At 31.4% G+C, this 16,538-nt stretch overlaps 1 protein-coding gene across 1 annotated transcript; it reads left to right on the top strand.

Annotated features, from left to right (window-relative positions):
• The first annotated feature begins 5,620 nt into the window (after positions 1 to 5,620).
• LOC132714995 (uncharacterized) lies at positions 5,621 to 16,280 on the top strand. The gene is made up of 4 exons (XM_060697955.1): positions 5,621 to 5,980; positions 9,970 to 10,057; positions 12,108 to 12,285; positions 13,177 to 16,280. Exons 1-4 carry the CDS (start codon positions 5,949 to 5,951, stop codon positions 14,352 to 14,354), a joined length of 1,476 nt encoding a protein of 491 aa, XP_060553938.1. The 5' UTR covers positions 5,621 to 5,948; the 3' UTR covers positions 14,355 to 16,280.
• Positions 16,281 to 16,538: the final 258 nt, after the last annotated feature.

Here is a 16,538-nt window from a genome sequence, read left to right as displayed (position 1 = left end):
AAGCTTCTACTTCAATCACAAATATATCACTTTAGCTATTGATTTTACATATTTAAAAAATGTTTTTCTGAGTGCAAATTCTGTTCTTTAAGTTATGTTTGACTATAACAACATAAATCTTTCAATGACAGACTAATCAAGCGTGAACATGTTAACGATAGATAAGGTGAAACAATTTTTATATTCTACTTATAAAAGTCGCAATGTAGAAATCTAAAATCTTCTAATAACCTTTCTGTTGAGGTATTAAAGGAAATAATGAATATCCTTCGTTATAAATTTCGCACGTTTAGTTTGCTCGTATTGTTTTCAATGAAATAGTGTTTCCTTTAATAGGTGATAAATGTTATAAAATAATTTTCGAATTTAAACCTGGAAACTGCCTTGTACATTGTATGCATGTTATACATGTATTAATAGTAACACATTTTGTTAATATATGTGTAAGTTGAATGGACAAAACCTTAGACAATACGCAAATTAATACGAAAATAATTGCATGAAAAATTTCACATAAAGCAGTGTTTAAGAGTTTAAAGGAGTTTTTGGTTCTGATCATAATTTTGTGTATAACAGACTGCCAGAATATGTTTCTGTTCAAAATGAGCATGATGTGATATTTGAACCCATCGATGTATTTCAACGGATGAGTAAACGAGTATTTCGGGGATATGGAAATCTTCAATCGAAGTAGAGCAAGTACGCATTGACCTTCTGTTTTCAAATAAATAATGAGGCCTATACTCAGCAAGCATCTTAGTTGATAGATAACGAAATCACATTATGACATAACTTGTTTCGAAAGATAACTTTAAAGCTTTATTGGTACATGTAGTTAAAGGAGTTTTAGTTTTTCAATTAGAATTATATTGTATATGCAGAATAATTGCATTTACTAAAAGTAAAACTTTAGCGTAGTTACACGATAATCCAGCTACAGAATAACAACGTTTTACATATGAAAAACAACAAACTTCCTTAACAAATGTCTATACCTTATGCAAATTAACCTGAAACACTACAAGATGCTTTCTCTAGGACTAATTCAGTATCTCCCAAAACACATTTCCAGTTAAAATCGATTTTAATTCATCAACTATTAAAACAAACGATAGCTGATAATAGTCTTGTCTCGAAATTCAAGAATTTACAAATTATGAAATCGTTTTGAAAATCCAGTGGAGGGTATAATACTGATCAAAATGCAAATAATCTTATCTCCTATTCCCTTCCTATCTGTGAAGACTTCATATGTTATGTATCATACGTGATCAAGTGGGTAGAAGCACATTATGCCTCAGAAACAAATAAAATTTTACTTCGTTAGAAAGGATAAACATGAACTTTAAATAATGATTGTAGAGAATGTTAGTACTTGTTACATTAAGAAAGTAGCAATAAATGTGAATTAATTTGTCATAAAAGTAGCAAAATGTAACCACAGTAGTATGTATTTTGACTTCTATACAAAATACTGATTTTCACTGTAAGTGTACTTATTGCCGAAAAGCAACAGTTGCAAAAGATGGTTATTGGCCAGGAGCAACTTTTTGGATACTATAAAAGTACATCACAATTAAAAAAGCATTATGGATATTTATGACTGTTGACTAAAAATCACTTGGCACTTACCACTATGGGTCAAAATTTAATTTAAAAGAAAAACAGTTGTGATGTGATGTGCACGGGTTAGAAAATAGTCATCTTGCATAACTGCAAAGCGCTAAATGTCATTCGTTAAAAAACAATGTTATTTTTAATTCTTGATTTCAAAATTAATATAGTTTTTTATTTACAATCTTTAAAATTTAAAGCTGTAATACACTTCAATGACTTATTGACGTGTTTTCATGCATATATACATTGTATTTATTTGTTTACAAAATGATTGTATGGAAAAATGGTGCCTCAGTGTGAGTGAATGGAAGATTTTGAATGTTATTCGCGATTAGAACAGTTTTATTGTTTTCTGCTGGCATTTTATGATACTTATCTTCAATTTTACTTTGAAAAACCAAAATGCAATCGAATTTGTCTGCTGTTTTTGGAAAAAAAAGACCTGTACAATTTTTGGTCGTTTTGAAAATTATAATTTCGTCTATAGATATATATTTATTTCAAAACAAAATAATGAAACTTAATTTGCTAGAGCTCTTACTTTATAATTAAATGATATTGGCAGAGTTATTAGAAATTGCGGCTTAAAAGAACTCCACTAAGGTCCAAAAACCTAAAAACATAAAATTTCAATTCCTTACTTAGTGCTTTGGCACTTAAAAACAGAAAGATATGCAAAAGATAGATATTCTTAGCCCGTTTTGAGTACAATTAGATTAATAATTCTATAAGAATGGAGTGAGCTTTGGTCTGAAATTTTGCACACAAGATATTGTTCTGGAACCTACTGTCAATTTTAATCAAAGCACCTTTATCCCTTAATAATCAATTTTAATTGCATATCCTATAAACTTTCAAATTAAATTTGAAACTTAACTCTCTTTTATATTGATTAGCTTTTTAACGGTGTCAAATTTTAACTAACACTGTCTGGCGTTAAAGTACTTATTATTCCTTTCATTGTCTTCGCCGACATCAGACATGAAACGATACCTGCTACAATCCGGATTCATATTCTGTATTATTTTTACAATATATAGAAATATTTATTACTCAGTAGAGAGCCATGATTTTAAGACTCGTAAAATCTGAACAATTGTCCCATAAATTTTGATTTTAATAAAATTTTAAGTGACATCTAGCCGTAAATGTCATAAATTGGATATTTAACGACGAGTGCAAATGCCATTAAACATGCTTATTGACAGACAATGATTGATGCGCTACCGGATATCCGGTACCGAGGAGTCACATTTGCAGACGATTAAATTGAAGGAAAATCCCATTATCTGGAATTGCACATTCTGCAATGAAATATTCATCTCACAATATCAGTAAACAGTAGTGATTGAACAATATTAAATTTAGAACCAGCTTCATTGTTGTTGCTTTTTTGAAATGAACAAAAGGATATGTCAAACTTAAAAAATCTGCAGATTCAACATATAATGTGTATTAAAGTCAATAGTTGAGATGTCCTCAATTTATTTCAATAATCACAAGTTATTTTCGTTAAACGTGCGAGTACATATAAAAGAAGTGATCTCTCGGACGCAAAGACAGCAACGAACTTATTTAATTGCAGAATCAGTTTGATAGAGTCTGCTCAAGAGATTAATCTAAAAAAAAAACTTCTGCCATCAACCACCCCCCCCCCTTCACCGCATCGTCATCTGGAAACTTTTATATTTCATGAGTACTTTACATTTTTTGATTTTCATGTAATTGACTTGAGTGGACTTGATGTCCTTTGCAAGCGTTGAAATATACATTGATATATGGAAACGAGGTTTGTGACAGAACACAGGGAAAAATATAAGTCATGTTTTAATCTTCAGTTAAGAATTTATGTTTGCACTTATTAGTGATCAACATGAAATATAACCTCCGATCTTAGTACAAAACTTCATTGATACAATTATTCTGTTTAATTGTGATTTTGTTCTATTTCAAATCAATGTTTTACTCGAAACAAAGGCATTAGACTTAGAAATAAACATTCTTTGAAGTTAAATATTAAGTAACACGTTAAAATCTTTACTCAATGAATAATCGCACTTGTCATTATGATACGCTAATTTTCCTGCAACCTTGAAGTGTGATTTTCTTTGCCAAGGCTGCTAAATTAACGTTGCTAAAATCAGAAAATAAATATTTCTATTAGAACATTTTAGTAAACAGTTTAGTATTTTCATAAGCTTTATGTCATAAATAAACAAACTATTGTTTGCTTTCAACTATAATCACTGGTAGCCCTTTTTTCTAGGTAAACGTGTTGAAAAGAGGTAATTGACAATAAGGACTACTTTGTCCCCCATAGTGTGAATAAAAGCAATCGCCACAGTATTTTTCCCGAAGCAAAGTTCGTATAATGCGTTTAGAGCGCAAAAAGTCAATATGTTGTTAAGATTTTTTCAATTCTTCATTCTAATTTATTACAACAATTAATGATTTACTAATTTATAACGACAATTAACAATTTTACGTCAGAATAAATGATGACTAATTAACCTGTTTTGACGTCATAATGATTTAAAATAACACGTTTTATTAAAGAGTACTAAACATGTCTTGCTTTGATCTTTATATTTAAACTTGTTTACAAAATCTGGTTTTTCTAAGGAAACTTCTCAAATAACTTTTGACGGGCGTTTTAATTGAACTCAGAAATGTGAAATTAAAAACATTTCATAATTCTATCAGAATTAAAAATTTTTTAATTCTTTCACCAATTAAGTTATTAGTTTAACATTAAAAGATGATAATCCAATTAAAAGAGATTGCATATTTCTTAAGTCTGTACAGTAATAATTTCCTTTAAATACTTTTCAATGAAGGTTTAGATATACTCAGTGTTTGAAACCTTGAAGGCAACCTTTGAAATGTTTTGAGTAGGCTGAGCCTCTTGCATTATTCAGATACTGTCTTTAAATAGTGAATTTGAAATCTAACAATTTGATTACAGATTATTAATTCTGTTTCGTTAACACATGCAAACTACTGCTATTAATTATCGTCTTTTAAAATTATAATAAAGAAATGCGAGAACAGTATTGTGTTTCACTTAACTAAATGAAATTATAAATGTTACAAAACAAGAATTTTTCACCAAAATTAGGTAAAAGACAACATGTTAACATGGAAAAACTAGATTTTGGGTGATTCCAAGGTTTTTCATCATTTTTTGTTAACCTTTTCCCTTATATAAGCGTGTTTCGACGGCTTTTTGCCCCCCCCCCCTTTTTGAGGCCTCAAACAGTGAAAAAATGCCCTATTTAGGCCCCAAACACTGTTTTTCGTTTGCGAAATGTTGTTAAAAAAAGTGACCATTTTTTCGGCGCCGTCCCCCATTCAAATATTACATCAGGGGGTTGCCAGAAGGGGGATGTGCCCCCTTCTGTTTGGGGGGTTTGAAGGGGGGCGGAGTCCCCCTCATCGCCAAGAAAATTTTGGACTTGTGAGACGCTTAAAATGACCCCAGGTCGATCATAAGGTAACGTGTAACCAACGCTGAAAAGCCTTTGACTCTATCTCAATCCCTTGAGAAGTTGCAGCACTTTGAAATAAATTTTGATGGAAAAGATCGAGGCAAAAAAGTGATTTTTGGCAATTTTGAGATGTCCCCTCGTTGCCATGGTGACAGGAAATTTAGGACTGAGCATGTCGTTAGAAAGGCAATGGTCCAGTCATCATTTGTGCCAAGTTTGATTAGAATTGAAGCATTTTTCATAGTTTCATAGCAGTTTGAACTTGTAAGAGGAGGCTTTTCAGTGAAAATGGCCATTTTTCACAATATGCTCATGGGAGAAAGGGTCAGAAGATTAGCAAAAAATGATGTTTAAAAACAATACCAGCTTACGTACGCAAACAAATTAGCAAGCATTTGTTAAGAACAGATGGTTTGGATAAAATAAAGCAAAGCAGGTGGGATGTTTGGAATGGAGAAAACATCCCTAGTACTGCGTACTTCCTCTCAATTTATCAATTACAACCCTAATCAAACTCTTCAAAGCTCTGTTATTTAAATTCAATTTATGAGAAAATACTAGGAACCACGCGATCATTTTTTTCACGGGTTTCGCGCGTTTTATCTGTTGTTGTGTTCTTATGTTTTCTCGAGAAAGCATGTTTAAGAGATATTTTGCTGTCGTGTTGACTTCTCATCCAGTAACTTTTTATTATTTCGAGAAGCATATAAAGTCAGGATATTTTAGTATGTTATAAATTTGGTGTTTTGCAAACAGTGTTTGTGTGGTAATGTTTTAACCTAGACAGAGACTTGGTGATTACTCCCTGATGGATGCTAGTTCTTGGAAATATTAGATCAGAAAATGTTAGGATTACGGTGGAAAAATAAACAACAGTAGGTATTTGTTTGATAAATTTACCCTGTTGTACGTTTGAAAAAAATATATATGAAGAAAACAAAACGCAAAACGTATGAATCAACAAAATATTAATATTAAAAATCAACAACAATAACATACCTTTTTGTAAAACATATATTTTCAATGATAAATAGAAATTCATATAACCAAGCTAAAAAATGTCATTGCATTAAATATATTTACTAGTGAGGAAAAAACAAAATGCAAATAATGGTGATATCAAACGATGGTATATCTGACACTCATCTTAGATGTAGCTCTTATCTTCATCCATCATTATTTGGTAACTGAATATACTTTGAAATAGAGAAAATAAGAATCCCTAAAGTTGTACCATGCTATATTTACAGTTATATCAGAATTGCAAATGAAGCGTAAATGAAATTAATTTTCTATCGTTTAAAAAGTTTGCCATATTACATTACGCTAAGAGAAAGTTAAAAGTTCAAGTTCAAGCTTAAATTACAACGTAGTGCATTCAGTACAACATCTTGTAAATAACGTCATACGTACAGGCAAAAATAGATGACTTCGCGCTTTTAAGTGGTCATGGACATAAAACCTTTCGTAACACTGAAGCAGGCTTGAAAGTTTTAACTAAACCAAATGAATTTTACCCCTTATCATACTTGAATACGATACACTCCCAACATATGGGTCGTTTGTTATCAGTGACATTTTTTATCTTATTCGTTGTTAATTGAACGGACGACGTTGTCTTGAATTTGTTAAATTTAAATAAAGAGACAAAGCTATTTCTGGAATACTCAAATAATTGAACAGTCCCTGGAGATTTGAGACTGTTTGAGTGACGGAATCAATAAACATTTGCACGCAAGTAATACATTTTAACTGCCGGAATCTTTTCTGACCCATTTAGAGATCGTTTGAGTTTAGATACACTTCACACGGTAATTTTAACTCTTAAATACGGCAATGCAATGACGTGATAGAACACATTTAATTGAAGTGTAAAGTACATGTAAATTAATGGTAACATGAAGAAAAAAATACATTATTTTGTTAATTGTACTCTAACGAAGAAACTTCACTTAATTGTCCCATTTAGATCATTCCTTTTTTAAGGCAAACGTTTCTCGTACTGTTTAAAACGGATGCAATGCTAAAGGTTGAACTTTAAAAAAAGCATTTATATGTTCTTATAGAATGGTTTTGTTTTGATTTGGTTTATACAGAATTTATTTTAGTTCAATTGTGCAGGAAGCAATAAGCTTATAGACACATTTTCGAATCCGTTCCTGGACCCAACCAGTACTGAGCAATGAGTGTAAAGTTTCTTGCTAAAGTTTCTTGCTAAAGGTAACAACGACTTGTTTCTTTAACCGACATGTTAAGAGTCCTTCATCAAAGATGGATACTGGTTTTGAAACAGTGGATATATTTTAAGTTAAGAAAAAAAGCATTATAGAAGGTTCCTTACAATTTCTACCAATTTGTTTCTATACATGTACATACATGGCAAAATGATAAATAAAACTTGAAACTTTACATTGTAGTTACATAAATATTACCATGGGGACAGAACTTATTTACAATTATATTATTTCAATTTCTTTGTTTGCTTTATTTTATTATAGTTTTATTTCTAAAGAACGAGATAGTTGCCAGGAAAAAGTAATTTTGATGAAAGAAGTTTTGCGTGCACTTTCAATTTTCTTCCTTCACTCGTTCTGATAGTGCAATGAAACCTTTCATTAATAGACACATACCTTGTACGAAGGACTGTGTTCATTAGCGAGAGTGCATTTGCTATTACCATGATTAATTATTTTGCAATGATAAAACAAGAGTTAATTGTCAATTTTTTTTTCTCTCGTGACATCAACCTATCAAAACAAACAATTCAATCACAGCAATGGTTGCGGATTTTTTGTTTTACTTATGTAAGTCCTGTAAAACCGGTGCAAAAACGCAAATATCCAGTAATGACATGAAGAAATACAAATAGTATTGTTAATTACCAAATGTAATTGATTACACTTGGTTGAATTCAAAGTTGGCTGTCTTCAGCAAGAAAGCTTTATTTCTTCTAAATTTCGATACTGTTGGTACTTCTGACTTTTAAGTATTTTTAAATGAAGTAATTCTTGCTTGTGTAATAGAAAATCAGAGCATAAAAAGAGAAAGAGCAAACTAAAAACATCTTAAGGAATTCAATTGATACCAACTTTTAGAAGAACATAAAATGCAAAGTTACTTTAATACAACAAAGACTTTAAATTTATCAATTTCTAAAACGGAACTGAAAACTGGTAGAGGACAATAACTGCAACGTCTTTAAAATAATAACTTTTTTATATAATAAAAATATAGATAACAGTTTAACAGAAGAATGGATTATGACATTTACAAGGAGGTTAAAAACGGAAAACTAAGACTTCCGGGAAGACTGTGTTATACTGATGATACAAAATATAAGACAAAATCCATTACCACTGACGAACAAGACTGTCTAGAGGGGTCCAAAATAAAACGAAGAAGATCTAGGAAAAGGAGGAACAGAAAAGCAAAGAAATCATCACAATCAGATTATACTGAAAATCAAAATAATATAGATGTTGAAAGTTGGAGTCAACTTGGAGACGACTTAAGACAGACGGACATTTGTAGGAGTTTGTCTGTTGACCTTATGAGGAATCATATGAAACGAATACAATCAAAAGCCAAACTCAATTCTTCAAAAGCCAGGGTTGATAGATATCTTCAAAAGTATATCGCTAAAGGAGGTGTTGTTAACATGTACGCACGTTATTAATTTCAATGTTTATACGCAAAACAATGCGTTTTCAATTCGTACGTTTTGGAGGAATATCATTACTTTGTTTACCATTAAATAACCGACAATGATTCATTGAAAACTACGTTTGTGAAAGTAAATAAAATCAGTTTGCACATGAAACATAATGTAAAGTTAGCTTCATGTTAAGAAATGTAGTATTGTAGTGTGCTAGGTATTAAGGAAAAGTCCAACGAAACATGCAGTTTGAGGAAAAGGCGTGCTGTATGTGCATTTTTTATGACGTAAACTAGTATATCTTAATATCACCTGCTTGAAATGATAATTGAATTTTTATTTTTATTTTGGATTTACAAAAAAAATGTATTTTATCAGGTACATTGGTCATTGTATGAAACTTCTGTCAGTTGCTTTATATAAAGATTCTTTTACACTTGAATATATTTGATAAAGGCTATAACAGATATGAAATCTAGAGGAATGTATACCAGTTAAGAAATTTCTCATTTTGAAATCCGATGATAGTCGGCTTTCATTGAATTTAAATGAAAACGGGTAACCCATTTATGGACAATATGGAATGATAATTTTTGTTGTTTCACTAAATGCTTGTTGACTAGTAAATGTACCTATTACTGTATGTTTCATCATCATTTATTACCAGTAGTTTTCTTTAATACCTAAGAAAATGCACCAGCTGTTATTATTATGAGGAAAGGGAATGTTGTTTTATAAAAACTATGTTTTACAAATAAAGGTTTTCATAATAACTCTTTAAATCGATGAACACATTTATTATTTCAGTTTTATAACAAGAATATTCTATTACATTTTATTTCCTCCTCTGAACGTCAAAAACATGTACGGAGGATATCGCACTTTGATGAATGTATTGTTGATTAACCAAAGATTGACTGGCATTTCAGACATGCCTTTTCTGACTTTTTAATAGTTTATATTACAGACATATAACAATATAAAATTAAATATCGACAAGGAAAAATGGCATTCGTGAAATGCAGCATAGTTTAAGAAATCATTTTCCAGCCAAATAAATGCAGCCAAGATTATATTGGTTGCAATAAAATAGGAAAGAGGCAAATTATCTGCACAATCATTCTACAAAAGTTGCTGTAGGCTTTATCCTTTGCTTAGTGGTGTTTTTAATCCTATTTATTTAAAGTTCTATCGTTTGTATATTTTCAGTTATGGAGACACCGGTGTTGACGTAACAACAGACGCCAGAGTACTATTCGACGCCGTGCGTCATGGCAAAAATCACCTCGTGCGGTTCATCCGGGGATGATCATGGGTTTGACTTTTCAACTACTATTTACAGAAAGCCCCGCTTAGGGCATCTTTATCCCAAATAAATAAATGAGATCTCACAAGAAGTATATACCTTATCAATCATGTATAATTAATTAGTGTTTCAGTATACCTGCACATCGATCGATTAAAGCTTAACGTCTGTAATTTACTGTGCTCTAAAGTTCAGGTTTAATGATGATTATTGATATACTACTTAAGATAACGTACATTATAGAAATGAGCATATAATGTCGTGGGCATCCTTTTAAAGCTACTACAACGGTGGCTTTTGCGTGTTTATCAAACCTTTGAAGGGACACCCTTGAGGATGTTTTGTTGTATTGTTTTTGTTTTGGGGTATTTTGACATGACGGTATCGAAAAAAAATATGATTCAATTTTATTTTACCATTTGATGTCGGTTTATTAATAATTATTTGTGTGCCAAATTTCAGATTACCAGCTGACTGAAAAAGTTCTTTTTGTACAAAATTACCTAAAAATAAAATTATGTTTCGAGCAATAACTAATATCGTTTCTCTTGCTTAAAGCAGAATCAGCAGTGAAACTTTCAAATTAGTATCTTTTATTGGTGAGTTTAAAGTTGCATGCCTCCTGATTAGCCAAAGAATTTCAAAAAAATCAAATTTTGAGCAAAACGTTCTAAGATTTTGAGAAAAAGTAAACAAATTCAAGATTCAAGTAGCAATTTACTTAAAATGTGCTATTAATAACTGATTTTGCACAATATTTATACTGCGTAATTTACACAATTAAGGCTATTTGTGCATATTTTGACTTCTTTTTTCTTTTCTTTTTCTTGAGGAGGGGGGTGGTTTGGGTATTTACGTGGCTTGTAATCTGTTAATCATTTTCTGTTCCCATCACACTATTTAACTTCTAAATACATTTTCAAAATGTTCATGAATTTAGCATTATCTTGAAGCATGCTGCTTTAACTTGATTAATTATTTAATTGTATACAAATTTAATATAAAAATAGTTATCGCTGTTGTTATACAATTCCAAAGAAACCCAAGCTAGCAATTTTCGTTTTTTTTTTTATTTATTTTTTAAAAAAAAATAAAAAATTTTCAAAAAAAAAAGGGTTTTTTTAAAAAATGTGACAATAGTGTATCAAATTTCATGAAGAGTGGCCGTTCTTAACAACAGTTTCAATATCCCAAATAATACGTAATAGCTACATGAAACGAGTTAGTTACGATGATATAACACTGGCTGGGGCGACATCAAGGGCTGTTTCTGCTTAGAAAATGGCGAGGCCGTAAGGCCGAGACAATTTTTTGCAGAAACATCCCGAGATGTCGCCCAGCCAGTGTTATATCCTCGTAACTAACGAAGTTTGATATACAATAACTGTTTAATCGCAATGGCATAATGTTTTTTTTTTTGTTATAGAAATAAATAAATCGTTAGCTCCATTACAGTTTATTTATAATAGGCAGTTTTTTTTTCTAGTTATTTCGCTGCCGCAAAAAAAAATATACAAAAGACATCCAATGTTAGAGGCGGTTGTAAACTGTTTACCAATATTGATTCAAGATTAAAGGATTTTTTTCAGTGGAAATAATTCATTCAGTGGCCGTACCTTTTGATTAAATGAGAGTAAATTTCATTTCATTAATTATCTTTGTTTATATTTTTCATTGTATTTATTTATTTATTTTATTTTATTGATTCCATTTTTTTTTTGGCTACTGGGAATGTTCGTTACCACTGCCCCAATGAAGCCTCTGTAAAAAAAACTACATTGATATATACAAGGTGCGGAAAAACTTTTTTCCTATATGAATCAATGAAAAAACTGTACTGCTATATATCAATACAGTTTTCAAATGCTCATTGAAGTGTACTGAGTATAATAGGTTAGTAAGAACAAAGGAAAAGTCCCCACTATGCGATCATTTATAATACATTTGACGTCTCTACAGCAACACCTCTCAACAACAAAAATCTTTGATCTCCTTAGGGCTTTTTCTACATAGGTGTTACTGTATATTATTGTTTTTGCAGGAGGAGGGTGCTCGAGATAATACAGTGAGATTACTATTACGTCATGGAGCTGACGTTAACGCAACGGATGACTGTGGACGAACGGCGCTCAGTTACGTCTGCGAAAGACGCTGTAATGATATTCTGAGAATTCTAATCAAAGAGCATAACGTCGATCCGGACATAACTGATACAAATGGTATACATTTTACTCATCATTACTTAATGAGATAATTTTTACCGTTCTGTAAAATTAAGTTTAATTACTATGACTTATGATGTCAAAATTAAAAATTTGAACATATTTTTCTCTTCTTCTTAAAATCAGATTTAAATCTGTTTTTTCTAAGTGTCATTAATTTTTTAAAGACATTGCGATGACCGTTTTTAAAAGAAGGAATGTTTACGAAAGTAGGGAAATTACTTGAATTTAACTTTTCACATTAAAATATGCATTAACGTTAAGAAAGAAAGAAAGAAAGAAAGAAAGAAAGAAAGAAGAAAGAAAGAAAGAAAGAAAGAAAGAAAGAAAGAAAGAAAGAAAGAAAGAAAGAAAGAAAGAAAGAAAGAAAGGAAGGAAGGAAGGAAGGAAGGAAATTGATAGGATTATATTAATCGAAACTCCTAGTGGTTGCAATAAAGCCGAAGAAAAAGAGCAGTACATTTACCATTAACTACTACTATATAACGTTTGTTTATGTATTGTATCTCAGCGTGTCATTTTCATCTTATTAGACGTAATAATCAGTGTCTTGGTAAAGAAGTTCATTGTCTCATCCATTAGCAGCAAGATAATTTGATAATACGTTATCTGGTCTCATATAAAAATGACATTCATATCTAATTTGCTGTCGTCAGTCTTGCGCTTGCGCATTAAGTTGATTGCTAGAATTTCAATTATACAAGTAGAAACGGCAATTCAATTATTACAAAGTCATTGTCGTACACTTGATACTGATATACGTTGTATTAATTCTATCAAACCAGATTGATAGGAGATGCAATCGTGAACGGATAGAATACATAGAAAATTAATCTCACTAAAAGCACGTAATCAGTTCTTATCGAGGTGTTTCATTTCATTTTGCAGGAAACACGCCTCTGATTTATAGCGCAATGGTTGGAAACGACATCGCATGTGATATTCTCATACGTCATTTCCGGCGCCTTGGTCTAAATATAGAAGCAATAAATGATGAAGGTTTCACGGCTCTACTTATGGCTGCAAAGCATGGAAATATTACATGTGCACAGATTCTTGTAGGTCAAGGCAAAGCGAGTACCCAACATCGAGATAAAAAGTATGGTTTATCTGTAGAAGAGTGGCTTGCAAAGAAAGGCTTCACTTTGCAAGATATAAAACCAGTTCGACAAGATGGGAAGGGTAGATCAAGATTTGTTAAGCTTGCAAATATCGCTGCTATCTGCTCGGCTCCAAAGAAACATGCTCAGGCAGCACCACCGTACGGAGAGATTGACTATCATTTGAATCGCTTCCAGCTTGGAAAAATTGATGACGATGATGATTTTTCTGATGCGACTACAGGGACAGATTTCTCCGCTGAGTCCATTTCAAGATATCTCAACAGATATAACGAACGCTATAATGACCTTGAACTTGACTTTGCCCAAAAACATTATAAGATTTATCCATATCGTGAAAACAGTCGACCAAAACTTAAAACATCGTCAACACAGACACAATGCGATGAAGGAGATGATGACGACAATGAGAATGCTGTGATTCAGAACGATGATGGTGACGATAGAGCTACTCTTGTTACTGTAGCAGAAACCGCAAAAAGTGACGTTGGTACAGAAATTACAGTTTTACATCACGATTCACGATATCACCTTGATAGGTCAAAAGTAAAGAATTCAAACAAGACGAAATCCGCCGAAGGAAAATCAAAAGCTCGATCAATGGAGAAGATTCAAGAATTGGGCAAAGACGGAAAGCGATTATCTCTGCCTGAAATTGAACATACGCCTATGGTTTCCCGCTCAGAGGGTGGAAATGGTGAAAGGAAACGATCATTAGATGTTCTCCCTGAAAAACTAATTGCAAGCATCGAACTAGGTGACGGCAGACGGCAGTCGATACAGCTTCATACAGACACTATCAATAACAAAGTGTATTGGTCCCCGGTGGCTGATGATAAATCTGACGACGGCTCGGAAAGGAATCTGACGCCATTAAAGTTTGAACGCGGTTCTGTTTCGGACAGTGAAACTTCCATGACCGAGGATGGTCCTATTTTTCAATAGTTACAAGTGAGCCGTATTGGGACTGCGTTGCAAACAAAAGTGCCAATGAAGAGTGTAGCATGATATTTGACAGTTCTTTCTTATAATGTTTTATCTTATATTTATGATGTTGGTTATGATATGATGAAAAATAATGTGCTATAATCAAATCATGCTTTTGTAAGACGTGATTTTCAATGTCAAGAAACGTTTGATTGTTTTACATCATTTGTTATATAATTTCATAATATTATATTTGAAACATCACGAGTAATTGCTACTTTATTAAAACTGCGTAAGTACACAATTTTTATTTTAAGTGCGCAGTTTTTATTTTTAACTATGGTTAGTACTTTAAAAATTATGTAGTAATAAATTGTTTAAGTAAGATACATGTTAATGCCATACCGACATGACCTGATAAATAATCTTTTCATACTTATTTTGTTTCTGAAACTTTAACAGTTTTATTGTCGGATATTATGAGTATGGTATTTGCCATCAAATCCTTGATAACTTTCAAATATTTAATTTATTACATGTTGAGTATTACGTTATCTCAAAAGTTTTTATCCTTGTTAAATATTATTATTATTTCACATTCACAGTTCTATATAACACTTGGTTACAGTGCAATGGTTGCTATTTCCTTACATTTAAATAAAATTATTTCATTTACTAACATTGCATATCTTTCATTGATGACTTAATTTAACAAGAAGATTCGTTGATTGTCGTCAGTTTTGCGACAGTTTGGAACAGTGCAGCTGAAAAAACACGATAATCTCCCTCTGATAACAAGGAGAAAAGCCTAATATTCTAATATTCAACCTAATCTCCTGGTTGGTCACATGTTGGTTATTATCAAATGTTATCCTAAGCCTTTATGCGGCAGATGATTCTATAAATGCAACAAATGCAGATCAAGATCAGGCGAAACATCCATGCCGAATGGTCATGCAATATTCATCTTTGATTGATTAATTTTATGACAATTGTTTTGCCATGCAACATGCATGTGAACTGTACTCGTTACGACTGATTATTGCTCGGATTTTAATCAAATATTACAATATAACCCATTTTATTTGTTATTGTAATCGGTACGCATACAGTTGTCAAATAATTTATTGTATGAATTAGTTTCATCAACAATTGAGCGTGTTCTAAGAACTAAACCATCGAATTAGTTTTGACTTAATAATTTTACTTTTAAGCAAAAATAAGGAAAGTAATGCACCTACACAAAATAACAGAAAGGAGATTTGAAAGTGAAAACAATTCATCAATATATTTGTGTCCTAGACTGTTAAAAGTTAATGAAGAATGTTTTTGTAATTCTTGCACGGCATCAATTGGTTTCAACAAAACTGCAGCTGTTTAAGATTGCTTCACATGGTTTTTATAGTCTTGACTAATCAATGATTTTGTCAAAGTAATACTATTCCATCGTACTAGTAATTGCTAATGAATAATGGGTTGTGTTTTTCACAGATAATTTTTTTTCTCCCTGTTTGTTCATTGTTAAATAAAACAATTTATTCATTATACATTTCTTTAAACGAACGTTGTAACAGTTATATTTTTATTACTTTATATAAATATAAACTAATTGCCATTTTCAATCAGTGTTATGTAACTTTAACTTTTTAAATGTCACGTATTAGCCATACACAATTTTCCTGTAAGTCGATGACATCTTTTGGTTGTAAATCAGTTTGGAGTGGAACTTTATAAGATTTGATATATTTTGTTCTAATCCATTTCCACAGCGAAACTGTATATCACGTATTGTATGTTCTGGAATAACTGTATGTTCTGTTTAAACTAAAAACAATTTATATAATTTCGTTTCGCATAGATTGTTAAAACTGTTGTTCAAATTTGAAAGGTTTTACGAGTAGTACATTAATAAAGATGTATGAAAAATTTGTTGGCTAATAGAAAGAAGACAACCTTCTTTCCGTGTCAACTGATTAAATGCAAAATGGGATAATATGAAAAAAAATCAAAACGATATTTCCCTTTTAAATTAGTTGAGAATACCCAGGCCATTGTAATTTAATTAAAATATTGGGAATGCATCGATGCTTTCGGAATTTATAAATGTCTTTGATGGTTAAATATTATTCTGATGTTACAATAGAATTTGAAGGCTTTAACTCATTGATTGAAGTTTAGAAACCAATTACTTTTCGAAATTGA

The sequence above is a fragment of the Ruditapes philippinarum genome, unplaced genomic scaffold (genome assembly GCF_026571515.1).
Source record: "Ruditapes philippinarum isolate M1 unplaced genomic scaffold, ASM2657151v2 ctg3907_1_1_1_1, whole genome shotgun sequence".
Taxonomy (NCBI): domain Eukaryota; kingdom Metazoa; phylum Mollusca; class Bivalvia; order Venerida; family Veneridae; genus Ruditapes; species Ruditapes philippinarum.
The sequence above is the reverse complement of the archived record's forward strand: the minus strand, read 5'-3'. Positions and strand labels throughout refer to the sequence as shown.

Excerpts from the sequence above, each read along its gene's own strand:
- LOC132714995 (XM_060697955.1), top strand. The coding sequence starts at position 5,949 with ATGTTAGGATTACGGTGGAAAAATAAACAACA. Across the intron at positions 5,981-9,969 it reads CGGTGGAAAAATAAACAACA|TTATGGAGACACCGGTGTTG; the intron begins GTAGGTATTTGT and ends GTATATTTTCAG. Across the intron at positions 10,058-12,107 it reads AAAATCACCTCGTGCGGTTC|GAGGAGGGTGCTCGAGATAA; the intron begins ATCCGGGGATGA and ends TTGTTTTTGCAG.